The 27,487-nt window shown below is 40.7% G+C and overlaps 1 protein-coding gene across 6 annotated transcripts in view; it reads right to left on the bottom strand.

Annotated features, from left to right (window-relative positions):
• Window positions 1–27,487, bottom strand: part of RSPRY1 (ring finger and SPRY domain containing 1) — a 47,904-nt gene that overhangs the window by 6,094 nt on the left and 14,323 nt on the right. For all 6 annotated transcript variants that reach the window (XM_004583880.4, XM_012926635.2, XM_012926634.2 and 3 more), the window contains exons 2-13: window positions 23,699–24,203; window positions 18,051–18,103; window positions 16,882–16,994; window positions 15,711–15,837; window positions 13,060–13,118; window positions 9,914–9,980; window positions 9,374–9,505; window positions 8,462–8,577; window positions 6,387–6,530; window positions 3,897–4,008; window positions 925–1,027; window positions 431–583 (exon numbers count right to left, since the gene is read on the bottom strand). In XM_004583880.4, coding sequence (XP_004583937.1) covers window positions 431–583; window positions 925–1,027; window positions 3,897–4,008; window positions 6,387–6,530; window positions 8,462–8,577; window positions 9,374–9,505; window positions 9,914–9,980; window positions 13,060–13,118; window positions 15,711–15,837; window positions 16,882–16,994; window positions 18,051–18,103; window positions 23,699–24,048 — 1,529 coding nt within the window. In that variant the 5' untranslated portion in view covers window positions 24,049–24,203. The remainder of the gene's footprint in view (window positions 1–430; window positions 584–924; window positions 1,028–3,896; window positions 4,009–6,386; window positions 6,531–8,461; window positions 8,578–9,373; window positions 9,506–9,913; window positions 9,981–13,059; window positions 13,119–15,710; window positions 15,838–16,881; window positions 16,995–18,050; window positions 18,104–23,698; window positions 24,204–27,487) is intronic.

Below are 27,487 nucleotides of genomic sequence, written 5' to 3' on the forward strand. Positions count from 1 at the left end.
CATGGCCTAACAGCAGTATTAGTCAGGCTGTTCTATTGCATACAATGACATGTTCAAGTTCATCTGGAAACTGTTGAGCCACTATGACAGAGTTCAAAACGATATACAACCCAGAGGTTGGCTTAGATATTTTGAGCCTATTTTCTTTCTTTCTTTTTCTTTCTTTATCATTTAAAATAATAGCAAGGTTCTCTGTTACCCAAAGACTCAGCAGAAGAAATCCCCTATGAAACTTCTTGGATCTGGTGCTTTTGAGTGAACATAGATCTTAGGGATCTAATCATAACAATTAATTTGTATATAACTGTTTTGGTAACTGATATTTCCTGTGAATTCATTTAACGTAACCTTTCAAAATTATTTGTTCAAAGTTAAATTTTCTCATGGGATGCTTGTGAGGTTCTAGAGATAGATTGGACAGACTCCTTACCTTGGCAAAATGATTTTTTCTTCAGCTGTCAGGAAGGCATAGTCATTAAAAGTGCTAAATTTCATAGATGGTGGGTATTTAAATGGTTTTGCTCCAAAATTGAATTCACATTGTTGATATGACATAAAACTAGCTGCCGCAAAAAATCCAGATCTACAATGAAAACATGAAGGTGAAAAGAATTTAAAAAAAAAAAAAGGCAGCAAAGTAATGTTCACATATAAAATTTTTCAGAAAGAATGAGCTGGTCATACCAGCAGCAAGAAAGGGACATGCATTCTGCTGACTCGTCTGCATAGCAGAAAATATCTTGCATTTTTTCTTCCTATATCAAGTTTTGGGATAGTTTTAAACCTGATCAAACAGCTCCCCAGTAATTTAAAATAACAGTTTGCCACCACAATAGCTTACATAAAGGAAAAAGATCTTGTTTTCTTAGAGAAAAGTTTATCCAATGCTTCTACTCAAGGTTCCGACTGAGAGGAGCTACTTACACAGTAGATGAAAAGACTTGCTTCTCCGGAGGCAGCTGGTTGCCATTTAAAAAGAAGATCATTTGCTTTTCATTCAAGTCTAACAGAAACCCCACTGTATCTCCTGGAGGGCAAAGTGGAGCACGGTTAGGATATGGGCATGCATCTCAAGGGCTTCAATAGCACTGCTGTAGGGCTACAGTTTTAGCTGTATACTCAACAAATTCATCTCCCTTATTTCTTCTGCAAATGATCTGACCCCTACATACCAATAATTTTAGAAAAAGTGTTGCCAATTAAACTATGACAACCATTAATCTTACCTGAATTTCAATGATGATGAAAATGTAGGGTAAAATGCATTTTTGAAATCAGTGAGGGCCCAGTGCAGTTGCCTAGTGCTAAAGTCCTTGCCTCGAACTGCTGGGATCCCATATGGGCACCAGTTCTAACCCCGGCAGCTTCACTTCCCATCCAGCTCCCTGCTTGTGGCCTGGCAAAGCAGTCGAGGATGGCCCAGGGCCTTGAGACCTTGTACCCGTGTGGGAGACCTGGAAGAGCTCCAAGTTCCTGGCTTTGAATTGGCACAGCTCCAGCTGTTGCTTGGGGAGCGAATCATTGGACGAAGATCTTCCTATCTCTCCTCCTCTCTCTATATATATCTGACTTTGCAATAAAAATAAATGTTTTTTTAAAAAGATTTATTTATTCATAAATAAAAAAAATAAATGGATGGGAAGTGGAGCTGCCAGGATTCGGACCTGTGCCCATATGGGATCCTGGCGCATTCAAGGCGAGGACTTTAGCCGCTAGGCCATCACACTGGGCCCAAAACAAATCTTTTTTAAAAATGCTGTATCCTAGTTGCCAGAGAAATCTCCCTTTTGTGAATTTATTTATTTATTTAAAGATTTATTTATTTTTATTGCAAAGTCAGATATACAGAGAGGAGGAGAGATAGAGAGGAAGATCCTCCTTCCAAAGATTCACTCCCCAAGTGACCACAACAGCTGGTGCTGTGCCAATCCAGAGCCAGGAGCCAGGAACTTCCTCCAGGTCTCCCATGCGGGTGCAGGGTCACAAGGCCCTGGGCCATCCTTGACTGCTTTGCCAGGCCACAAGCAGGGAGCTGGATGGGAAGTGGAGCTGCCGGGGTTAGAACTGGCGCCCACATGGGATCCCGGAGCGTTCAAGGCAAGGACTTTAGCCACTAGGCCACGCCACCGGGCCCCCTTTTGTGGATTTATCTTGAGAAAATCCAGAATCAGTTATATAATGGTACTTTTAAAGAGCAAAATAATTACAGCACAAATATAAATGGATTGTTAAGAACTATATAGTGTTAAAAGTGAACTTATTTAATGACCTGGAAAGTTATTCATAGTAAAGAGTATAACAATAAATAATATCTAAATTTAAATTTGTCTTTTTTACAAATTTCTGGAAGCCCAGCACCATGACATACTAGGATAAGTTTCTATCTGTCTCTCTACCTTTCATTATAAATAGATGTTTATAAAAATAATAACAGGCAGATGGTGATGTCACAAACCAATCCTGTCTATAATGCCAGAATCCTACATGGGTGTTGGTTTGTGTTCTGGCAGCTCCACTTTCCATCCAGGTCCCTGCTTATGGCCTGGGAAAGGCAGCAGGGGTTGACCCAAATCCTTGGGATACTGCACTCATATAGGAGGCCCAGAAGAAGCTTCTGGCTTCCAGCTTCAGGTCAGCTCAGCTCCGGGTGTTGCAGCCACTTGGGGAGTGAACGAGCAAATATGGAAGAGCTCTATCCTTCCTTCTCTGTAAAATCTGTCTTTCAAATAAAAATAAAAATAAGTAACAAAAACTTCTGTATAGAGAATCATGGAAGGTTTTAAATATTCACTGCTCTTTTTCTATTTTCCAAATGTTCATAGCAAACACATTATCTCAGAAATCTTTTAAAAAATTCTTATTGAAAAATGGACAGCTTTGAAAACAATGCCTCCATTTTATACTCTTACATGAAGATGGTTTATGTGCTTTTAAGAATCTGCACAGCCCTAAAATGATTGCCTCTGTTGGCATTTCATTCTTTTTTTTTAATGTAAAAAATTTTTAATTCCTTTTTATTGGAAAGTCAAATATCAGAGAGGAGGAGAAACAGAGAGGAAGATCTTCTGTCTGATGATTTACGCCCCAAGTAGCTGCAACGACCAGAGCTGAGCTGATCCAAAACCAGGAGCCAGGAGCTTCTTCCAGGTCTCCCGTGAGGGTGCAAGGTCCCAAGGCCTTAGGCCATCCTCGACTGCTTTTCCAGGTTCAAGCAGAGAGCTGGATGGGAAGTGGGGCTGCCAGGATATGAACCAGTATCCACCATCTTGGCACAAGGTGGCTAGGCTACTGTGCCAGGCTGTGTTGGCATTTCATTCTTTTGCCTTTTTTATACTATGAGTAATGAAATGGTGCTGTCTCTGCACTGAGCTTATCAAATACTGTTCTTGTAGCATGTCTGAAAGTATAGTTATACAGCTGAATGGGGTAGGACAGAGACACATGGGGAAGAAGTTGGGTTATTCTCTCCTATCTCAGATGTTGGAGTAAACTCCTCCCATAGTTTCCATCTCCTATCAAATAACCCTTCTTCCACAGTGCATGGCCAATGAAGAGGACTTATTCTACAGCCATCACACCTCTAAAAATGTCTTCATTTTGGTGACATTACTAATCTGGTATCCCTGATATCTCCATGGAAACCAGATTCCTATTATTCTTAAGAGTATCATTTTCCCACAAATTTAAGACTTGTATATTCTGAAATGCTTCTGCTATAGGAAGGGCTCTACCAGACAGTATCATTCACATTCATGGTACTAATACAAAGGTTAATATTCCTTCCCAGTTTTAATCTTCTCCCATTTAAACATGTTTAAGTCTAACACGATAAACTCTTCATAATAACCAGATATCTTTCAACAGCTGACACATTCATGACGGAGAAGGAAAAATACCTTCTTTCCAGCATGGGTGTAGGTGAGGCTTGCTTCTGGCGTTGTACCAAATCAGTTGCCGGCAGCCATCATAAGCACAGGAATACTCATCATCCCCAATGCCATAGCCTTCCTGGAAAGAGCAAGAGAGGGCGATGAGCAAGGCCTGGCTGTTCTGATCAGGGAAGAGAAGCATTAACCTAGTGGCCTGGAATTTCCAGCTTTTGGATGGAGGGAAACACAATGGCTCTTGTAAGATAGTAAAATTATGATCTAGTGGCCTGTGAAGAGACAATGACTTCACCAACAAGTATTTGCCTCTTTTGTTGCAGTCACTTTCACATGGTCTTGTTTATTTACTTCTCAGAAGAACTATGACTTGGGTGGCAATCTGTTCCATTCTAAGAGGGACCAAAGGTTTGGAAAGGTTGGTCAGTGAGTCCAAGACCACATTAATAAAACACGACAGGGTTTGGACCTAAATTCTTCTGATTCCAAAGTTGGGACACACCCTATTTTTCAATTATAGCCGGGCAAGAATCCTTGTACTAGAAGACTTTAAAGTACCTAAATGCTTAGCAATTTCAAGGGAAAGGTGATAGTGAACAACCTGCTGAAAGCTATTTGGAGGTCAGTTCAATCTGAGCATCATACAGAAGTCCCTGGCAATTTCTTCTTTTACTATTTACTGTTTTTCAGCTATTTCACAGAACTGTTAAAAGGGCAGTGGGATTTTAAGAAATTCAGTGCTTATTTTAAAGATAGAAGAAACAGAAGAAGCACACAAACCAGACAGTTTATCCCCAGTCCTTTTTTCTACTAAAACTGTTAATCAATGATGAAATGTTTCAGTGAAGATGGGGATTAAGAATTCAGGCCAAATCCAAGTATGACCTCAGGCGCTGATGGCATGCATTTTTTCACAGGGGAAACAATGCACTGAAGAAACAGGCTGAGAAAAATTTTCTGAAAATATGCCAAACTCTTAAACTACAATATAACTAAACCTGGAAGGATGGGTGTGCCCCCAAAGAGACACTTCTTTATCAGCTGTTACTATGCAGTACTCAAATTAGTCAAGAGTTAAATGGATGTGCATCTAACTGAATTTAGGAAGAGAAGAAATTCATTAGTCTGTTAGTCCTTTTGAAAACTGATTAAGGAAAAACTTTGAAACCACTAAAACTTGAGAGTTGAAGCAGACAACAAAACAAGCAATTCTTTTCTGGTTCCACTTTCTCATCTTCTAGGAAGTCCCTGATAAGGACATTTGAAAGAAGTTCCTAGCAGTTTGCAAGAGTGGTCCAGCCATTGTTGTGCAATGTTCTCTGTGTCTGGATGAATTTCATGACAGAGTGAGACACCAGAGAACTCCAGGTGTCTAACCACAGATCTGTTTCTACAGATCAAAGCAGCACGTGTCTCTGTCCAGTACAGATGTGTTTCCATCCCAGACAGCTACACCTTCTTAAAAAACATGCGCACCAAGATTAACTTTGGTTTCCATTGGCTGGGACAGATAAACAAGAGAATATGGTAATTACCTGGCATGTGAGGTGATAATTTTGGGCTGTCTACTCTGTGGTCATGTATGAGAGGTACCTCAAAAAATTCATTTTATATTATTAAAAAAAAAACTATGCATAGATTTAATTTTGGGGGGAAGGCACTAAAACAAGAATTTCATTTTCTATGAACTCTGAAGTGAACCTTGTATATTTTAGTAATAGAAACATTACTATTAATGAACAAAAAACATTTAGCCATAGTTTGGCATTTTCTGAACACCTTTCCTGTGTGATGGATACTCTGCTCTCTCCTGCTGTCTTGCATTCCCCATGCTTTCCTATTTTGGGGGAATGTCATGATTACAGTGTTCTTCCTGCTCTGGAAGTGACGGGGAAGACAGCTTAGGCTAAGACAAGTTTGCCTTCCTATCAGATGTTCAGTGCAGCAAGTTAAGTAACTCCACACGGAGGGATGGTTATGAGTGGCTTATGGCATGGATGTTGCCTGCATCTCAGGCAGATCAATATCCTAAAATTGGGGCTGCTGTACTTCCTAACACTTGATTCTAATGTCTTCAAACCTGTCTAGTTCCCAAAACTCTAAACAGTTTGGGGACCTGGGACAGGTTTCCAAAGTCACTCCCTTTCTGTTTGACAACCAGAATAGATTTCTATAAAGCAGAATGCTTCAACATGAGTTATCCTGAGCAAAGTCTGAAATTTTCTCCAGTCATTTAAGGTGAAGTGGGAAAAATTAATGTGAATTTAAAACTCAGGAGAAAAAAAAAGCCCAAAGGGCAGTTTCATTTGTACTTTTCTAATTCTGAATCAATTTAATAAATCATTGTTAGGGATGTGGTACTGTTTGATTCAGTCTAAGAAAAGACTCTTGAATAAATCTATTTGAAAAATTTGAAAAAAAGCATCTTCTACCCTCCCACCAGTAAGAAATTAAGAAGGCACTGTTGCTGCCGCCATCTGCACAGCTCTCTAAGATACTCACGTGATTGAGAAATTTGCTGTCTCGTGTGGCCCAGCCAATCTGCATGACACCAGAAGTGACCACTGTTACTTCATAGTACCATACCCCAGCATCCACGCAAAAGGTGCAACGTACACTTTCAAAAGAGGAAGCATCACAGCGAGCCTGGCAAAACCAGAATGACAATTTACCATCCGTGCCTACCAACCACTGAGGGGAAATGCTCCCAGGGAGGCTGAAAATATCTTTCATTATTAGAGCTTCTGGTGGACAGCTGTCTCTTCCGTAGTTCATCCTCAGCAACAAGAAATAAAAAGCCCAATGAAGTATACTCTAGAATTGTTTCATCATTTTATTCTTAGGGAGTGCAAATTTCGTTGGTGCTAAACTTAGAAGACCTCTAAGACAACTGCAGAAAAGCTATTAACTTCATTCTTAGAGTTCTATTATCTTATTAGAGCATTTTACAAATGCATAAAGATTGCCTAGGCGGAAGTACCTCAATCTACAGAAGAGAATGACAAAAGGGATTTGGCAAAACAGAAGATCAAAGAACCAGTTGCAGCCAGGCTTGAAACAATTCCTCATCCCTGACATGTCCCAGTTGCCTTGTAGTAACTTCCTATGCATAAGCAGCTCTTTTACCAATCTTCACCACAATGTGCAAAACATTTCTAATAGCCAGGGAGACGAGGAAGCACCAGATTTAACACACTTAGCTATGCAGGGATTAAGATAAGGAAGGGTCCCGTTTTGAAACATGAAGTTTTGTATCTAGCTGAATAAATAGGCAGAGATTAAAAATAGACATATTAAGGGCCCGGCGGCGTGGCCTAGCGGCTAAAGTCCTCGCCTTGAACGCCCCGGGATCCCATATGGGTGCCAGTTCTAATCCCGGCAGCTCCACTTCCCATCCAGCTCCCTGCTTGTGGCCTGGGAAGGCAGTCTAGGACGGCCCAAACCTTTGGGACCCTGCACCCGCATGGGAGACCAGGAAGAGGTTCCAGGTTCCCAGCTTTGGATTGGCACAGCGCCGGCCGTTGCGGCTCACTTGGGGAGTGAATCATTGGATGGAAGATCTTCCTCTCTGTCTCTCCTCCTCTCTGTATATTTGACTTTGTAATAAAAATAAATCTTAAAAAAAAAAAATAGACATATTAAAACTAACCAGTAAATACTAGTGCGCTTATAACAGGTAAGTAGCATGTGAGGTAAAGAGGAAATAATAATTTTTTTTTTACCTTTTTTTTTTAAAGCTTTATTTATTTTTTATTACAAAGTCTGATATACAGAGAGGAGGAGAGAGAGAGAGGAAGATCTTCCGTCCGATGATTCACTCCCCAAGTGAGCCGCAATGGGCCGGTACGCGCCAATCCGATGCTAGGAACCAGGAACCTCCTCCGGGTCTCCCACGCGGGTGCAGGGTCCCAAATCCTTGGGCCGTCCTCAACTACTTTCCCAGGCCACAAGTAGGGAGCTGGATGGGAAGCGGAGCTGCTGGGATTAGAACTGGCGCCCACATGGGATCCCGGAGCGTTCAAGGCGAGGACTTTAGCCACTAGGCCACGCTGCTGGGCCCAAGATAATAATGGTTTCTTTCTTTCTTTTTATTTTTTATTATTATTGGAAAGCCGGATATACAGAGAGGAGGAGAGACAGAGAGGAAGATCTTCCATCCGATGTTTCACTCCCCAAGTGAGCCGCAACGGGCCGGTGCGCGCCAATCCGATGCTGGGAACCTGGAACCTCTTCCAGGTCTCCCACGCGGGTGCAGGGTCCCAATGCATTGGGCCGTCCTAGACTGCTTCCCCAGGCCACAAGCAGGGAGTTGGATGGGAAGTGGAGCTGCCGGGATTAGAACCGGCGCCCATATGGGATCCCGGGGCATTCAAGGCGAGGACTTTAGCCGCTAGGCCACGCCGCTGGGGCCAAGATAATAATGTTTTAAACCACTCTTTTCTACCAAGGTCTATTCTCTATGAAAGAAATTTGCTTCTATCCTGAAAGACATTGCTTTTGTTCAGAAGCAGTGCATGCACATGAAAGTAAAATACTTCTACACCCCACCACTGTAATTCCATATTTGCAAGCTTTACCTCCAAGCCATGAGGTGAGATCTTTAGATACTCGCTGACATCATTGCTATTCAGCATGGCACTGATGCTACTCAAGTCCACTTTTTCATAGGTCAGCTGCCTACCTTCTTTTAAAACTGCAAGAGAAAAAGTGGCATGTTTTTAAGGCAGGCTGCTGGGGGAAAAACATAAAAGCTATAGCCATCTCCAGATGTCATCATAATCCAGAAGTGGAAGTGTTCATAGCTAGTGGGATTGGTGGGGAAACTTAGAACCTTAGCCTTTACTGCTACATTACCCTGAGGACTGAGCAAGCAAATACTGTGAAAAGTAGCCCTGCAGACTGAAGTTTCCATTCTCTACTACTTTACATGAAACAACATCCAAATTGTACCTTCTGAATTACTTTTTAACTACACAGGCTAAGCTCATCCCTACAGTGTCTGGGTATGCATGAAGATGTCCACTTGTAAGCCTGGTGCTTACTATAGGGGAGGGAGGATCCAGAAGTAACACAGCTTTTATTCTAGCAGCACCTGGGGAAGCAAAAGGAAATCCAGGAGCAATCTTTGAGGTGTAAGTCAGACATAAACTTGGCTTTGAAGAACAAAGTTGGAACAGGGAAAATAGCAAAGATAGAATTCCAAGTAAATAAAGATGCCCAGAAGTGGGGTTCATCCGGACTTGTTTGTAGGACAAATCTTGTTTGAGGAAACAGCTTCTATTGGGAATAGTTGACTAGAAAGTACCATATAGTTAAGGGCCTTGGCAGCAAGAAATATGGCGCCATTTACCTTTTTGTTTCTTGAACACAAAGAACGATAAAATTGGAAGCAGTTCATTCAACTGTTAGTAAGATCTTGCAGGTACTTTTCTGCTAGAATACTTACTGTCCAGAATCTTAAATTTTAACAAAGGATAGCTCTCACTTACAGAGATTGTCTAAACTCCACTGGGCACAGAAACCAACTTGACGTTTCAGATAATCAGGATCATCAGCCCAGGACTCCAGCGTGACAAGCCGGTCACTAATACTGGATTCAGAGATAGTCAATTTATTTTCACCTGTTTGGAAAGACAAACTCTTCAGTTAACAGTGAAAGCATAAGGGATGTTTGTTGAGCAAATTAGTGGCAGAAAGGAGTGAGGAAAGGCAACTGGAGAATATGGAGACCGGAATGGGGCTCCATTAAAGTTTCTAGGGGAGACACAGTTTTGACTCTTTTCTAGAAACTAACAGTCTTGTTAATAAATTTTCAGCTGTAAACAGCAAGTAATTATGGTCACCAGGTTTTGATTCACAGGTTGAAGAATCCTGTCTCTGCTAGACTTTACTGAACTTGAGGGGTCCACCCAGAAACAAATATAACATATGCCAATTTTGTGGGGTTCATGCAGGAACACAGCAGTCCAAGATGCTCAATATTCAATACAGAAGATCACTAGTACAAGAAGTGATCACTATATACCTACTTGTCTGTGCAAACTTTTCCAGTGCGATAAGTGCAAAAAGCATGACTGTGGGGTGGGACTGTAACTTCTGAAAGACAATAAAACATTACAGAAAATCATTCCCCTGGGAGATAACAAGTTACCAATTTCTTTTCTTTTTTAAGATTTAGTTATCTGAAGGGCAGAGCCTCAGAGAGGAAGAGACAGAGAGACATTTTTCAATCACTGATTCACTGCTATAATTTCCAGAGCTGAGAGCTGGGCTGGTTGGAAACCAGGTCTCCCATGTAAGTGCAGGAGTCTAAGCACTTGAGCCATCCTCCACTGCTTTCCCAGGCCATTAGCAGGGAGCTGATAGGAAGTGGAGCAGCTGGGATGGGACTTTAACTGGTGCCCATATAGGATGTTAGTGCCACAGACAGTAGCTTAACAGGCTATGCCACAGCACCAACCCAAAAAGTATCAACTTCACATTCTTGCACTAAGTGCTAGGTATTTTTTTGTATCAGAAATGTTTCATCCATCCAAGTCATCAATTATCTATTGGTTGTTTTCAGTAATGAAAGACTAAGATACAATTTTTAAATCCTATATATTTTACTTGAAGTCACTGAGTTAATTTACAGATTTATAAATTTCAAAAGTATCTTATTCAATGCATTATTTTTCTTCCTACTGTCTACACAGGATCTGTTAAATAACACCGAGTCTTACATTCATTTAAGTAGGCCAAAGAGAAACCTAAAGCATAGCTAAAAGTGACCTTTTGTTCAGAACCCCAGAAAGAACTATTCATCACTACCAAATTCTAAAATAACAGATAATGAAATTAACAACAAATAGTTTAGCTTTTTAATCTGTTCTATGAATGGAATTCTACAAATACTGATGGCAGGCAAGTTACATTTAAGCTCATGTTCCATGAGCTTGTGTTTTAAAGGGTTAATTTGTTTAATATCACATCTTTCCATAGTTATCAAGATAGGAGTCGGCAGCAAATTCCCACTCAAGGCCCTGGTGCCCAAATTCTGCAAGTCTTACTTAGCCACTACCCTTCCCTACTGCAAAGCCTCTCCTTTCTTTTCCTTTTTAAAAAATTCATTTATTTTTATTTCAAAGGTAGATTTACAGAGGGAGAGTGAGAGACAGAGAGAGGTCTGCCACTGGCTGGTTCATGCCCCAAATGGCTGCAGTGGCTGGAGCTGAACCTGTGTGAAGCCATGAAGTTCTTCCGAGTCTCTTATGTGGGCGCAGAGGCCCAAGGCTCTGGATCATCCTCTGCTACTTTCTCAGGCCATAAGTACAGAGCTGGATCAGGAAATGGAGCAGACAGGACACGAATCAGCACCCACATAAGATGCTGGTGCAACAGGTAAAGGGTTAGCCTGTTAGGCCACTGCGTCGGCCCTACAAAGCCTTTTTAGCACTCCTTCTGTACCCATTCTCTACTCCTCTTGGGGGCTTTGGAGGACCTGAGCCCTCTCAGTCCAGCTACCCCAAATCTGTCCTCTACCTCAGAGCACTGACTTCTCTAAGCAGTCTGGCTGTAGGCTCCTGCCTGTGATGCTTCCTTAGGACACCTGCTTTCTCCTTCTCTGGACACCACTACATCCTAACCTTGGGGCACTGCCCAGCTGAGCTCTGTCCTCCCTCAGCAAGTCTGTCTCTTATGATAAAGTCCAGCTCTCACCTCACATATTGCCACTTCCCTCACCTCCTCACTTTTTTTTTTAAAGATTTATTTATTTGTGTTGGAAAAGCAGATCAGATTTACAGAGAGAAGGAGAGACAGGAGAAAGATCTTTCATCCACTCTCCAAATGGCTGTAACAGACAGAGCTGAGTGATCCAAAACCAGGAGCCAGGAGTTTCTTCCGGGTCTCCCACGCTGGTGCAGGGTTCCAAGGCATTGGGCCATCCTCGACTGCTTTCCCAGGCTACAAGCAGGGAGCTGGATGGAAAGTGGGGCTGCTGGGACACATACCATCACACATATGGGATCCTGGTGCATGCAAGGTGAGAATTTTAACCACTAGGCTACCATGCTGGGCCTCACCTCCTCACTCTTACAGCATTTAGTCAGCAGGTTATTTTGCTCTTGATCTTACCCCATCCTAACTGTTCTGTCTGAACATCGTTTTGCTTCTTTAACTAGCAAGTGAGCTTCTTGAAGGCAAAGGTCTGCTACTTCTGCACCCCCAGGGTGTCCAGTCAGAGGAGCTGAGGAGTTTGAAGCTTACAACATGTGAATACTGACAATCTCTTCTTGTAGATTGGAGTTTTGGAAAAGACAACACTCACTGGGCTTGTAAAAATTACTTAAAAATACAGACTAGTTGGGCCCGGTGGAGTGGCCTAGTAGCAAAAGTCCTCGCCTTGAACACGCCAGGATCCCATATGGGTGCCGGTTCTAATCCCGGCAGCTCCACTTTCCATCCAGCTCCCAGCTTGCAGCCTGGGAAAGCAGTCAAGGACGGCCCAATGCCTTGGGATCCTGCACCTGCATGGGAAATCCAGAAGAAGTTCCTGGTTCCTGGCTTTGGATTGGCACAGCACCGGCCGTTGCGGTCACCTGGGGAGTGAATCATCGGACGGAAGATCTTCTTCTCTGTCTCTCCTCCTCTCTGTATATCTGACTTTGTAGTAAAAACAAATAAATCTTTAAAAAAAAATACAGACTAGTTAAGACTGCAGACTCACACTGAGAAATAAGTGTAAGCACAATGTCAGCGTCACTGACAATACATCAAATGCTCCAATGACAATTTTAAGAGCAGCAGCCATGGGGGAGGACGGGAAGGAGTACAAACTTAAATAAATACTGAAATGATGTTGGAATGTCAAGTAATTTTCTTCCCACTTGTAGAGGTCCCTATTACTGTTTGGTAGACTCTAAAGACACATAAAATAGTCAATCATAGTAGCTATCTTAGGACTAACTTTGAAATCAGACCAATTCAGCTGTTTTTGCTTGCAATAAATTTGTATCCTACCCACTCTCCCTTAACACACAAGGAATAAATACTCAGGAAACACCTGCAAATAAAATTTACAACAGATTCCATTTTCGGTACCAGTGACTATTCTAGCAATTTGCACAGTAAAAAAAAAAAAAAAAAGCACAATTCCAAAATGATTAAAAATAACTGATTTTGATGTCTAACTTACCAGACACTGTAGCAAATATTCCAGTATTCCTGGGCTAAGTAAACCTATACTTGCAGGACCTAGACAAATACAACACACATCAGATATTAGTAAAAGTACCTATGCTTCTTACCTTGTAAACATTTGATTAACATGTGATATTTAGACAGTTTATGAGCTGCAACACTAATATTAAGCTGATGAAATCAAGTAACTAGTCTATTTCTTTGTCTTTTTTTAGTGTTAGCACCATTTGGTTTCCCTCTTCCTGCTCTATATACAACACATAATACACAATTGTGAATTGTAGTCTGCTCCCTGTGCTGGGTAACACTAGTACCTACTGCTTCTACCTGTATTTTGGTACCCATTATTCAACCTCCCTTTGTTCCCTCTTCTGCCATCACTTCCATACTTATAAAAATTTCCACATGAAGGGCCCACCTCAATAGTGCAGTGGTTAAAGTCCTCCCCTTGCACGTGCTGGGATTCCATATGGTCTCCAGTTCTAATCCTGGCGGCCCTGCTTCCCGTCCAGCTCCCTGCTTGTGGCCTGGGAAAGCAGTCGAGGACAGCCCAAAGCCTTGGGATCCTGCACCCGCATGGGAAATCCAGAAGTTCCTGGCTCCTGGCTTCGGATTGGCTCAGCTCCAGCCATTGTGGCCACTTGGGGAGTAAACCATTGGGCGGAAGATCTTCCTCTCTGTCTCTCCTCCTCGCTGTATATCTGACTTTGCAATAAAAATAAATAAAATATTTAAAAAATATATTTCGGGGGCAGCACAATGGCAAGCAAGACTTATCTTTCGCCTGCAGTCAATGCCAGCCACTGGTTCATGTCATGACTACTCTACTTCCAAACCACTTTCAAACCAGCTTCATGCTTATGGCCTGAGAAAACAGTGGAGAATGGCCCAAGTCCTTGGCGCTTGCACCCACATGGGAGACCCAGAGGAAGCTCCTGGCTTTGGATCAAATCAGCTCTGGCTGTTGTAGTCATTTGAGAACTGAGCCAGCGGGTGGAAGACTTCTCTGTCTAACCTTCTCTTTCAGTAAAAGTTGCCTTTCAGCTAAAAATAAAACTTAGAAAAAAATTTCCACATGAGGGAGAACTTAATCTTCTTTATCTTTTTGTGTTTAACTTATTTCAATTTATGACCTCCATTTCCATCCATTTTACTACAAATGTCAGAATTTCATTTTTCATCCCATATTATTTTTAATCAGTAAACAGTGAAAATCAAACTGTTTGGTAGAGATGCTTACTTTTTACAGAGCACTCTCATGCATGGTATCTTACTCAAGCCTCCTGAAGGAAGGGATGGTACTTCATTTCAGCTGAGCAGCTGAGCCTACGGAGTGAAGGAATCAACTCCAAAACATTGAGGAGCACATGCAAAGGTCAGCCCCAGGACTCACATGCCTGATTTTGAATCCACTGCTTCTTTTACTATCTATGAAATAAACAAGCTGAACTACTCCTCTGCACTTTGCCTGAACTGTCCTTAAATGGGTATTACTAATAAAAAACAAACAAAAAACCTTAAATAATAGTTTCTCAGGAATTGCTCCAGAATAAAGTTCCCTTTCCTCTTCTATGTGGCACATTTTTTTTTATTATCCAGCTGAATTAAAAAAAAAGATTTATTTTTAAGTCAGATTATCAGACAGAAAGCTCTTCTGTCCAGTGATTCACTTTCTAGTGGCTGCAACGGTCAGAGCTGAGGCGATCCGAATCCAGGAGCTAAGAGTTTTTTCTAGGTCTCCTATGAGCGCACAAGGTCCCAAGGCTTTGGGCTTCCTTGACTGCTTTCCCAGGCCAGAAGCAGGGAGCTGGATGGAAAGTGGAGCAGAAGGGACAGGACCTAGTGCCCATATCAGATCCTGGCGCATGCAAGGAGAGGACTTTAGCCACTAGGCTACCATGCTGCGCCCTATCCAGATAAATTTTACAAAAAATTTTATGTATGTGTATATATGGATATATACACAAATATATATATGATAATTTGTATATATGCTAACATGATAATACACATACATCATCTTTGTTATATTGTTTAGCTTTTCTCATTCTTTTTAATTACAGAGCAAATAGGTATAACTGTATTTCTTTTTTTTTAAAAGACTTATTTATTTTTATTGCAAAGTCAGATATACAGCGAGGAGGAGAGACAGAGAGGAAGATCTTCCATCCAATGATTCACTCCCCAAGTGGTCCCAACTGCTAGTGCTGTGCCAATCCAAAGCCAGGAGCCAGGAACTTCTTCTGGATTTCCCATGCAGGTGCAGGATCCCAAGGCATTGGGCCGTCCTTGACTGCTTTCCCAGGCTGCAAGCTGGGAGCTGGATGGAAAGTGGAGCTGCCGGGATTAGAACCGGCACCCATATGGGATCCTGGCGTGTTCAAGGCGAGGACTTTAGCCGCTAGGCCACTGCGCTGGGACCAACTGTTTCTTTTAAATTTCCCTCTGAAAATCCACAAAACTAAATGGATTTTATTTACCTCTATGACCTTTGAGTAATTTTCATCAATCCTTATCTTCTTTTTTTTTTTTGAAAATTTTAATACTTATTTTTTGGGACAGAAGGTTTAACGAAAGACCTACCCTGAAACTTCCCCTTTATGTCAAACACTGGAAAGATCTTCCTTTGTAGAGCCTCTCAGTTACCTGCTAGTTTCTCAGCCAAGCATCCTAGGACCGCAGAAGTGTTTCTGTGTTTGGCAGGATGGCCCGAGTCCTGGCAGGCCACATCACCATTCAAATTGAGAATTTCGGTTAATTTCTGGAGTGCATCCTAAAACCAGAAGTGTAAAAGTAGATTTGATATATACACTGCTCACATTATTTCCTCAAAATGACTTTTAAGATAAAAGCTATGACCAGGTATTAAATAAACAGAATGACCATACAAAAATTGCATTATCTATTCCAATAATATCAATACTGAGGGAAAATATTTAATACACAGAAGTTGTTTTTTTATAGGAATTGTTACATTCCATTTCATTTAAAACATACCAGTTGTATCAAACTTATGCTATATACTGTTTAAAACGTTACAGACTAAACCAATCCAAAAACCAACAGGATTAGTAACATTAGGCCTAGTGGTAGTGAAGCAAAAAGTTGTGTAAGACACATTCTTGCAAGCAAGAATAAATGCCACTGAAGTTTCCAAGGCAAATTAAACAGAAACCCCTCACAAGCCCAGGCAAACGTCAATTCATCAGCAACAAGGCTGAAGATTTTCCATTTCCTGGTCAGTTTTCCCATACTGAACCTAAATGTCCAAGGTTGAAAAAGACAAATTAAGGGGTCCAAATTCAGCAAGAACAATGACAAAAAGCAAATTATAGGCCATATTGAGTAAAGCAATACAAGTTTGGTACTTTTGTTTTATGAGAGGGATAATCAAGTTTGCACTAATCCTTAATGAAGTTGAGTAAGACTCAAAGTGCTTTAGAGAAACCAGCTTTTTTTTTTCTCTTACTAGAAAAATTTCGCTATGAGGAAGTTGCTCAGAGAAAGAATATCAGCTCAGCATCTGAACATTCCCTTCCAGTTTCTGAACAAAGATAAGATAAAATCGGACAAAATTTGAATAGAAATGTTTTTAACATTTAAAAATTTTAAAACTAAGCTCTTAGTTATTAATAGAGAATATAGTATATCATTAATAACAAAAAGGCAAATTTATATAATGAAAACAATTTTGGAAAAAAAGACCCAGAACCTAAACATATAAAGAGGAAATGTATGATACCAAGCGTTGTTTGTGGTCATTCATCTTGGGCTTAAGCACAGATGACAGTTTCATGAAAGAGGAGTGTTCCCTTACTTTAGTGGGTAGTGGACATTCATCCAGTAGCAATGTTATAACAGCTGGTCCCAGTGGATCTTCCAATGGAATAACTCTAATTAAAGACTGGACTACATCCAACCATCCTTCATCTAAAAGGAAGTCAAGAAGATTATATAATAGTTACTATTTTAAAAATGTGAAAACACACAACTTATAAAGTCACCCTAAGATACTTCACATTAAAATCAAAACACTTAGATCTTAATCCCATAGCCTTTAAAAGGTACTATTTGGCATGAACATGTTTTGTCAAGTTTAGTATCTGGCATGATTAAAATAGTGTTAAGTGTATCTTACTAAATATGAGACAGGAATTAACTTGAGAAAATGGATACTTAGAAAATTGAAGGAGAAAAAAATATCTTTTTTCATTTCTAAAACAGTTATGGTTCAAGGTCTGCCCATATTGAAAGCAAGGAAAGAAGGAAAGAAGAAAGAAACCTAACCTTTTCCCTTAATTTTAGATGAGATTATCCATCACTGAGAGGTGTAGTTACGTACTCGTGGCACAATACATAGTGCCTACTACTGTGTGGTGTACTGGATAACTTGTACAAGGTAACTTTCATATACAAAGGGCTTTTTTCTTTCTTGTGCATGCTAAATAGTTATAGAAATTTTATCTCAAAACAAACAAGAAAAGATGGACACTTTCCTTCACTACTGTAAGAAAAGTTACTATTGTCTGTATGTGTTTCCCAAAGGTTCAAGGCCTTAAAGCTTGGAACCTAATGTGGTGGTATTAAGCTGGTAGGACCCATGAAATGCAAAAGTGTTGAGGTCAGCAGGAATGCCACCACTGAAAGTAGCTCTACTGGGAGCCTGTCCAGGGCTCACGAGACTGGACTGCTATAAAAAGAGCAAACCTGAACCCTGAATCTCTACTCACTTCCTGTTTAACCATATCCTTCCTTCTGCATATCACCATTTCCCCATTCTGCTTCTCTGTGTCATGTTATCACACAGCGAGGGGGACTTTAATAGAAGCCAGACAGAGGGAGCTGCCAGATCTTGGACTCCGAGCCATCAAAAGAGTGAGCTAAAGAAATCTCTTTTTGTTTTTAAAGTACCCAGCCTCAGATATCTTGTTACAGCAGTAGAAAACACTAATGCAGAAGTATTAAAAACAAAACTTTAAAAAATACCTGTTTCTGCCATTTCATGTAATGTAATCATTGAATAGGGAGGTTCCTGATCACTGAAAAGCAAATATTCAAGACATTAAACTCCAGGAAATAACGAACAATCCTTAAAATCAAAAACAAAAACAAAACAAATAAGCAAGCAAAAAACCCAAACTGGAAGTATAAGAGAAAGAAGAAATGACTATGAATGTATGCAAGAGAATAGATGGAAGAAAATAACCAGAGTTAGAATCTGTAAGGACAAATAAACATAGAGGATGCTTAAATTTTCAGTCACTGCCTTTAATGGCTCACACACAAAGTGGGCAGAAAGGCACATGTAAGGACCAATAAGTGGCCTGCAGTAAAAGCTCAGAACACTAACACTAGAGACCAAAACCTACTCTCTCAGCTTTGCTCACCATCTTCTTACACTTAGTTCCAAGAAATGCCATGATCGGAGAAGACAATTCCAACACAGAATTAGAGAAACAAGAACCTACTTAGACATCTTTATTTTAAAGGTTTCTTCCGGGAACTATTACTGCACATTTAAAATTCATAAAATGACAGAAGAGAAACAGACCAAACTTAATCAAGGAAGAATCTAACATTCCAGGTACTATTCAAAAGTGACATTTTATGCCTTGGTTCAGTGGGTTTTCAAATTCTGATCCCAGAAATCCTAAGGAGGTACTTAGGAGAATTTCAATTATGAAACATTTTCCATGTGCAATGATATCTCTAATTGTTGAAGGACTCTGTATTCACAGATTTACATAATGTGGATAGGTTTTACTGTGAAAAGAAATTAAAACTATTGTTTTAAGTCATTTAACCTTCAGAATAACTTTGTGGTATGGAGATTGCTGATTGGCATCCGGTACCCTTTCATAAAAAAGGAAAATTATTATCTAAAAGAAAACTTGAAAACGATATAACTGACTGACATAAAATTTCTGGTCAGCTATCTAGCAACAAAGAAAATGAAGCATGCATTTACACAATGATGGTACAGAAACTTTCACGTAGGTCAACAAATACATGTCCGTGGTTGCTCTTCACTGCAGAGCTTTCTGTAGGAACAAAAATTAGGTCGCACTAAGTGACCACCAATGGATGAAGATAACAACATCAAGCACGCAAAGGAACAGTAAAACAGTAATTGTAGATTTACATACAGCAATACATGTCTTACACATAATGTTGACAGGTTAAAAACAGAGGATTAAATTTTTGAGATTTATTTATTTGAAAAGCAGAGAGAGAGAGAGCTTTAACTTCCATCTTCTGTATTACTCCTCAAATGTCTGCAGCAGCTGAGGCTGGGACTGGCTGAAGCCAGAAGCCAGAAATTCAGTCCGGATCCCCGACGTGGGTGGCAAGTACCCGACTGCTTGAGTCATCGCCGTCATCACCGCCGCCTCCCAGGGAGGGATGTTGGAAACAGGAGCACAGCCAACACTTGAACACAGGCCAGTTAGATACTTTTTTAAAACCACACACAAAAATGTCCATATATTTTCCCCTACATAAATAAATGTTAGACAGTTTTGTTGAATTTTCTTAAACTGACTAAATTTGTAATTTACTATTATCTTAGAGGGAGGAAAAGGGGATAAAGGGAGAAAAGAAAAATAATAAAATGCAATGAAGAATCTGCAAGGAACAGGAGTACTTCAGTTTTACACACACATATCCCTCTTCTCAAAGAACAAGATAAACTCCTTTGTGGATCAGAGACAGAGCAGAAATTGCCAGTGAAGGGTTGATGCTAAAAGCCATAGGACTTTACTGGGCTACGTATGGTGAGGAACTCATCAAGGAGACTGAGATCCCCCTAAGCTTGCAGATTAATGAAGTACAAACCCACTGTGGAAAGGGTAGGGCAGAATAAACAAGCAAAGCTGGAGGCAGGGTTCCCCTATTATGGAAAGAAGTTGAAAAATGCTATGAATGATAACCTGAGCTGCAGGACAGAAAGCTGTAAGATGTCATTGATGCAAAAGAGGTGAACAAAGTTATGCAATGGAACCTGAGCTTCTTAGAGTGGAATGGGAACTCAGAGTCACCAATTCTCATTTTAGCTTCAGCCACAAACTGAGGATCTCTGGGACAGACAACAGCACAAGTGGCAGAGAGAAGGGGAGATAGAGAACACTCAGGCAAATGAGAGGGGAAAAAATATCGAAAAGAGTCAGAATACTAAATTCCCAAGATCTGAAAATAACTAAGGGATGTTATGATGGCTCAACTGGCAATCCTCCCCCTGCAAGCGCCAGGATTCCATAGGGGCACTGTTTCATGTCCCAGCTCTCCACTTGTGGCTTGGGAAAGCAATGGAAGATGATGGCCCAAGGCCTTGGTCTCCTGCACCTGTAGGAAAGACCAAGAAGAAACTCCTAGTTCCTGGCTTCAGATTTGGGGAGTGAACCAGCAGATGGAAGATTCTTCCTTTTCTCTGTAAATATACCTTTCAAATTAAAAAAAAAAAAATGTTAAAAAAATAACTAAACCAATAACAATCTAAGGATAAAGTCACTACCAAAAATATGCATATAATAGATCTTCAGAATGATTTAAAAATGTTAAGATTAAGAGAGAACTGTTGGAAAGAAAATTAGAAATCCTAGAAATAAAATAGATTTACTGAAAGAAAAACCTCAACAAATTGTATAACTCCAAATGTGCCAGAAAGAGAATTCTTAATGAATTCTTAATGAATTCTTAAAAGAGAATGTTGAGGAATTCACTCAGAACCCAGTGAGAACAATATTCAAGGAGATAATGGCTGGAAAAATTTTCAGAACTGAAGAATGTGGTCATTAGAAGCATATAGGATTAAAATTATATAATGAAAATGACAAAAAATAAAAACAGAAAAACTTGGCTTAGATCAAGGGAAAACAAAACTGGGTAATGAGGCATGGTGCAATTGGGCAATTTATTTCAGAATGAAATCAAGGGAGACCAGACAGCAACAGCAGGAATTTCATTTAGCTAAATCCTTACCAAGCCCACTTGTCCTATCTTTCATGTTTGGTTCTAACAGCCCTATAAACTATATAGGTCATAAAATTCTTTTTCAATATCTTCTAAAGGGCAAGCTATATGACCATGTTTACAAACTGTCTGGATTGTACTGTCCCACTATCTTCTCAAACACATCAAATAATCCAGTCTCCACATCTGCCTTTTTTTTTTTTTTTTGTTCTCAGAAAGGTGATATTTACAATCCAATAAAAACAGTTAATGTCAAACTTTACTCTTCATCTATTTTTCCAAAGGCGTAAATGAAAATTGTGATTTACTTTCTTATTTGGAAAGGGTAACTTTTCATTACAATTTTATAGTACAATGAAAATGTTTTTCAAAAAGTGTCATTCTTGAAGGCCAGGAAATATGCCAATAGTTTGTAAATTTAAGGACATATTTTATAAAACTGGGATATCCTGTTGTATACTAAAATTTCTGAGGAGCTAAAAAAGCTATCTTTAAAATTATGTTTTAAATTTACTTATTTGGAGCCTGGCGGCATGGCCTAGCGGCTAAAGTCCTTGCCTTGAACGCACCAGGATTCCATACAGAAGCCGGTTCAAATCCTGGCAGCTCCACTTCCCATCCAGTTCCCTGCCTGGGAAAGCAGTCGAGGACAGCCCAATGCTTTGGCATCCTGCACCCGCATTGGAGACCTGGAGGAAGTTCCTGGCTCCTGGCTCCTGGCTTTGGATCGGCACAGCACCGGCCGTTGCGCTCACTTGGGGAGTGAATCTTCGGACGGAAGATCTTTCTCTCTCTCTCTCCTCCTCTCTGTATATCAGACTTTGTAATAAAAATAAGTAAATCTTTTAAAAAATTTACTTATTTGAAAGGTAGAGAAAACTCCCATCTGCCAGTTCACTCCCCAAACATTGGCCAGGGCTAGTCCAAGTCCAAAATCAGAAGCTAGGAACATCACCCAGGTTTTCTACATGGGCAAAAGCCACCATTGCTGCCTGCAAGGGACCATACCAGCAGGAAGCTGGAGGTCAAGATTGACACCTAAGCACTCCAATGCAGGACACAGGCATTTAAACTGCGAGGCTAAATGCCTCAAAAATTAAAATTTTATATATTTGACTGTCAAGTATTTATATACTAATAGTATGTGATGCAATTAGATGATTTAGCTCATGATCTCCGGAGAAGCTTTATAAGAAAAGTACTGCTCCTGGGCCCGGCACTGCACTGTGGCCCAGCAGCTAAGGTCCTCACCTTGAATGCACCAGGATCCCATACAGGTGCCGGTTCTAATCCTGGCTGCTCCACTTCCCATCCAGCTCCCTGCTTGTGGCCTGGGAAAGGAGTGGACGACCCAATGCTTTGGGATCCTGCACCCGTGTGGGAGACCTGAAGGTAGTTCCTGGTTCCTTGCTCCTGGCTTTGGATCGATCGGCACAGCACTGGCTGTTGGCGCTCACTTGGAGAGTAAATCATCGGACGAAAGATCTTCCTCTCTATCTCTCCTCCTCTCTGTATATCTGACTTTGTAATAAAAATAAATAAGTCTTTTTGAAAAAAAGTACTGCTCCCTATTTTGAGACGAGAAATCTGGGGCTTCCGGAAGAAATTAACCAATGTTATGTGGCCAGTAAAGGGCTGGGCCAGAATTTGAACCTAAGCCCATCATGGGACTAAAATCTACTCTTCCCTATTGAATTACATGCAAAATCATAAGCAAGAATTTGTTTTTCAACTTGAACAATGTCCTTAGTTTTACTGTTATTCAATCTGGGATTTTCTACTTAAAAGTTAGACAAAACAAGAAAAGATGACAAAACAGGTACAGGTGTGCCCTGTTGTTTTAGCTTACAAACTTCCCAAATGGATCAAAGAGGGCCAAATAAGGGATGTAAAAAGAGGAGAAAGATGGAAAATCTCCTTGTCTTTCTTTACAAACAGAAGTTGCATGCAGCCACGCGCTTGGCAAAATACCTCGTGAATCTCCAGTTGGGGTCAGATTGGCAAGCACAATAGTGAATCTTCGTGAAATCATTTTTTTGTAGCTAGCAACACTACTCCATACTTACTATATTTTCTCATGGACAGCTTAGGGTTTTGTTTGTTTGTTTTGCTTGTTTGTTTTGAAAGGCTGGGACAGAGTAGTTCCCATCCAAAGTTAACATCTCAAAATGCCCACAGCATGTGGGACTGAATGAGGCCAAAGCCAGGAATTCAGTTCAGGTCTCACATTTGGGTCCAGGGACCTGACCACTTAAACCATTATCTGCTACCTTTCCCAGCCACCCCACACTTTCCCTTTTCTGCACTGACAGAAAATTGGGATCAGGAATCAGATAGAGCTGGGACTCAGACACAAAAACTCCGAATCCAAGGCTCTGAAACAGGATGCTGGTATCCTGACAGCTTAACCAGTAGGCCAAACATCCACCCCAAGATGACAGCTTTCATTAGTATTTTCTGTTACAGAAATGATTTGACATTTCCAGATAGTAGATGACAGCAAGTACAACATATCAAAATTTATCATTTATTGTGTCATCAGAGAACATATCCTCCTATCCCCTGTGAGCACAAGGCTTGTTTAATCCTCAATGACTGAAAGACTTCAAAAGTCACAGTTCCTGGCAGAACCCTTAATGGCGTAGATGACTGGATCAGATACTTACTTATCTACAAGAGTCCGTATTACTGCCAATGTGTCCAGCACTAACCCATCAACATTTTGTTTCTTTCTCCTTGGCTCATGTGGTCCTCGGCCTCTTCTTGGAGGCCGAACAGGGTCCCGGGGTTGGCTCCGTGTGTCAGCCGTGGGTACTGCACTGTTCTCAGCCTGCTGCTGCTGGGTGTCAACACTGTCTTCAGCTCCACTGTCATCTCGGCAAATACAGGAATTACCCATGGTGGTAGCAGTACCCCTAGTCCCTAGCAGGTGGGCTATGTGTTCCTCGAGAGTCAACAGCAGACCCTGGCCAAGGCTTCTGCTTGCTAAGAACACGGCCCAACCAAAGACAATCATTTAGATAGTTTTCAGTTTTCCAAGCACTGTTTTCATAATCTGAAGTTGAGGAACTTGCATCCTATTTGTTTTTAATAACCGAATGCCAGAGAAAGCTGCAGAGTTCAGCCCCACCATTATCAGCTATGGAGAATCCTGGTCATCCAAGGGCAGTTCTAGAAGAAAAAGAAACGGCAAATGAATAGGAGATTCTTGACTGCTCAATCACTCAAACTTTTCTAGTTTGATTTTATAGATATTAGGAGTACAAAGAAGAATCTTTTTTAGTAACTTTTATAGGCTTCCAACACAAAAAGTTATCTTTGGATAATAAAATTAGTAAGTCATGATTTCTTATTGTATATTATAAAGTTGATGGTTAACCTATATCCTTGTAAATCACAGGAGAAACGACATTAAAAAAAACATTTGTAGTACTATATGCAGAAAAATACAGAAGAATATGCGATTTATTATTTTTCTAAAGTTCCTTTTGTGATTAAAATAAATCCACCTCCTTTCTTACACCAAATGGGCATCTTAATGTTTCAGTAACATATCTACTTACAGATGTCTGCTGTTAAAAAAAAATAAGTTCTGGTACAAATGTGACAGTGTTCATTGGTTACCACCTACTTGATCTCAACAACAAAAGGCTACAGCATTTCACTAAAATTGGCAAAACTATGTGGCTTTCCCACTTAGGGCTTACCCAAGAATTATAGAAATCGTGTAAGTAGTCACAAAGTTTTTATGTTATAAAAGCAACACTGTTTTACAAAAGGCAATTTTATATCAGAAAGTTACATTTTCACAATCATTAGTTTGTGGTGCAACAAGTCTACTATAAAGTTAAGAACAAGGGCCCAGCACAACAGCATAGTGATCAAGGTCCTTGCCTTGAACACGCCCGGGATCTCATATGGGCGCAGGTTCTAATACCGGCAGCTTCACTTCCCATCCAGCTCCCTGCTTGTGGCCTGGGAAAGCAGTCGAGGACAGTCCACAGTCTTGGGACCCTGCACCCACGTGGGAAACCTGGAAGAAGCTCCTGGCTCCTGGCTTCGGATTGGCTCAGCTCCAGCTGCTGTGGCTGCTTGGGGAATGAACCATGGGATGTAAGATCTTCCTGTCTCTCCTCCTCTCTGTAATCTGTCTTTCCAATAAAAATAAATAAGTCTTAAACGATTAAGAACAAGATATACCAATTATCTTGCCTGAAAATACTAAGCTCCTTGCTCCAGGCACCAGGTGGGGACTAGGATAAAGATGAACAATAGTCTCTGCCCTCCGGGGATTGGGATGACTACTCTCATACCACACAGCATCACACAGTATATTTATCATCATCATCATCATGAAAAAATAAATCAGACAAAAACAAAGAAAAAAAGAAACTCAGAAAACCAAAACAGGATCAGCTCTTCATTTAGCTGAGAAAATCTAGTTAGGTTATAGGAAGAAGAAAGGACTTAGAAGCAAGACACTGACTAGACATTGGTGGCAAAAACTTAAGGATCAAACTGTTCCCTGAACTTAGGACACAGAAGGAACTGACAAGGGGAGCGTCAAGCAGTTACTCAAAATTTGGCTCTAAGCAATGAACTTTTCAGAGTCTGAGCACTGGTTGATAAAACCTACAACCTGGTGGGATCAGAGGCACAGAAAAACCCCGGTTTCCTTTATTGATGACAGATTCACAGCCAATTATTTTCAATACTTTTCCAATTAAATTACTGTTCATAGGAAGAAAGCAAAAAGACATAGTTTTTCCATACACACAACTGTGAATATACAACTTACATATAAGAGGCGGGAAATGAAAAGAATGGATGGCAAAGGACAACCGAGAGGAAAGGAGGAGAGGCAACAGGCTGACATTATCTCCTCTCATTCTACCAAGACAGCAACAGTGAACTAAGTAACACTGCTGATGTTCTTGGCTCCCTAAATCAGCCAGACTATCTTTAAAATTTGAATACTGCATTTAAAAAGGCGTGGTCAAAGTATATAGTAGCAGGATGTGAAGACTAAGCTGAAACTTTTTTTTTTTTTTTAAGAGAATACATTTTAAACCAACAAAGAATCAAAGTAATGACATTCTCCTTATTTCAGGGACAATAGTATAGTTTCCTTCAGACTTCGAAGCCTTAGAAAGTGGGATGGGACACAAGATGCAGATTCCATCTAGATATGTGGGAGACCTAACCTGCAGAAAGGGAGACCAATCAAGTCCTAAAAATAACTGATTTGAGAATGTCAAAGTGAGCTTATGTCTCAGAAAACAAAGCGAGGGAGAGAATAGAGGATCCTATATAATTTAATGCCAACAATTATAAACAAGGAACAATATTGAGAGTGCTGATGAGGAAAGCAGTTTGGGGGCTGGGATTGGGGCTTAATAGACAATGACAGCAATCCATATATCACATATGGGCAAAGAATCCTGGCTGTTCCACTTCTGATTCAGTTCCTTGCTAATGCACCTGAGAGAGCAGCATAAGATGGCCCAAGTATTTGAGCTCTTGCACCTACTCAGGAGACATGGAAAGAAGTTCCTGGTCAGCCTGGCCTAGCCCTGGCTTTTGCAGCCATTTGAGGAGTGAGCCACTGGGTAGATCTCCTTCTCGCTTTCTGTTGTCTCTCCCTCTCTTTTTCTCTGTAACTCTGCCTTACAAATAAATTAAAAAAAAAATCTTTTTAAAAAAAGTTTATTAGATCTTGAATTTTAAAAAATTTATTTACTTGAAAGGCAGAGTTAGAATCTTTTAACCACTGACTCATTCCCCAAATGGCCACAATGGCCTGGGCAGAAGCCAGGAACTCCACCCACGTCTCCCACATGAGTGGCATAGTCCCAAGCATGGGGACTATATTCTATTGCTTTCCCAGGCACATTAGCAGGGAGCTGGAAGCAGAATAGCTGGAACTCAAACCAGTACTGGATGTCAGCTCCATTACAGGAAATTTGGCTGTTTGCTCTTTAATCCTGATTTCCTACGTAACATGACTGCTTAATTTTAGAGATTTTAGCATGAGTGACTCCATTTTGACTTTTAGGTTGGCTTATTGATGCCTGGTACAGGAGGTTAGCCTAATAACAATAGCCTCTAGTAATTTTATTTCTTTTTTTTTTTTTTAAGATTTATTTATTTTTATTGGAAAGGCAGATACGGAGGAAGATCTTCCATCCGATGATTCACTCCCCAAGTGACCGCAACAGCTGCAGCTGAGCCAATCCGAAGACAGGTGCCAGGAATTTCTTCTGGGTTTCCCATGTGGGTGCAGGGTCCCAAGACTTTGGGCCAACCTTGACTGCTTTCCCAGGCCACAAGCAGGGAGCTGGATGGGAAGTGGGTCTGCAGGGATTAGAACCGGCACCCATATGGGATCCCAGTGTGTTCTAGGCAAGGACTTCAGTCGCTACGCTATTGTGCCAGGCCCGTAATTTTTATTTCAT

The sequence above is a fragment of the Ochotona princeps genome, chromosome 16 (assembly GCF_030435755.1).
Source record: "Ochotona princeps isolate mOchPri1 chromosome 16, mOchPri1.hap1, whole genome shotgun sequence".
NCBI lineage: Eukaryota > Metazoa > Chordata > Mammalia > Lagomorpha > Ochotonidae > Ochotona > Ochotona princeps.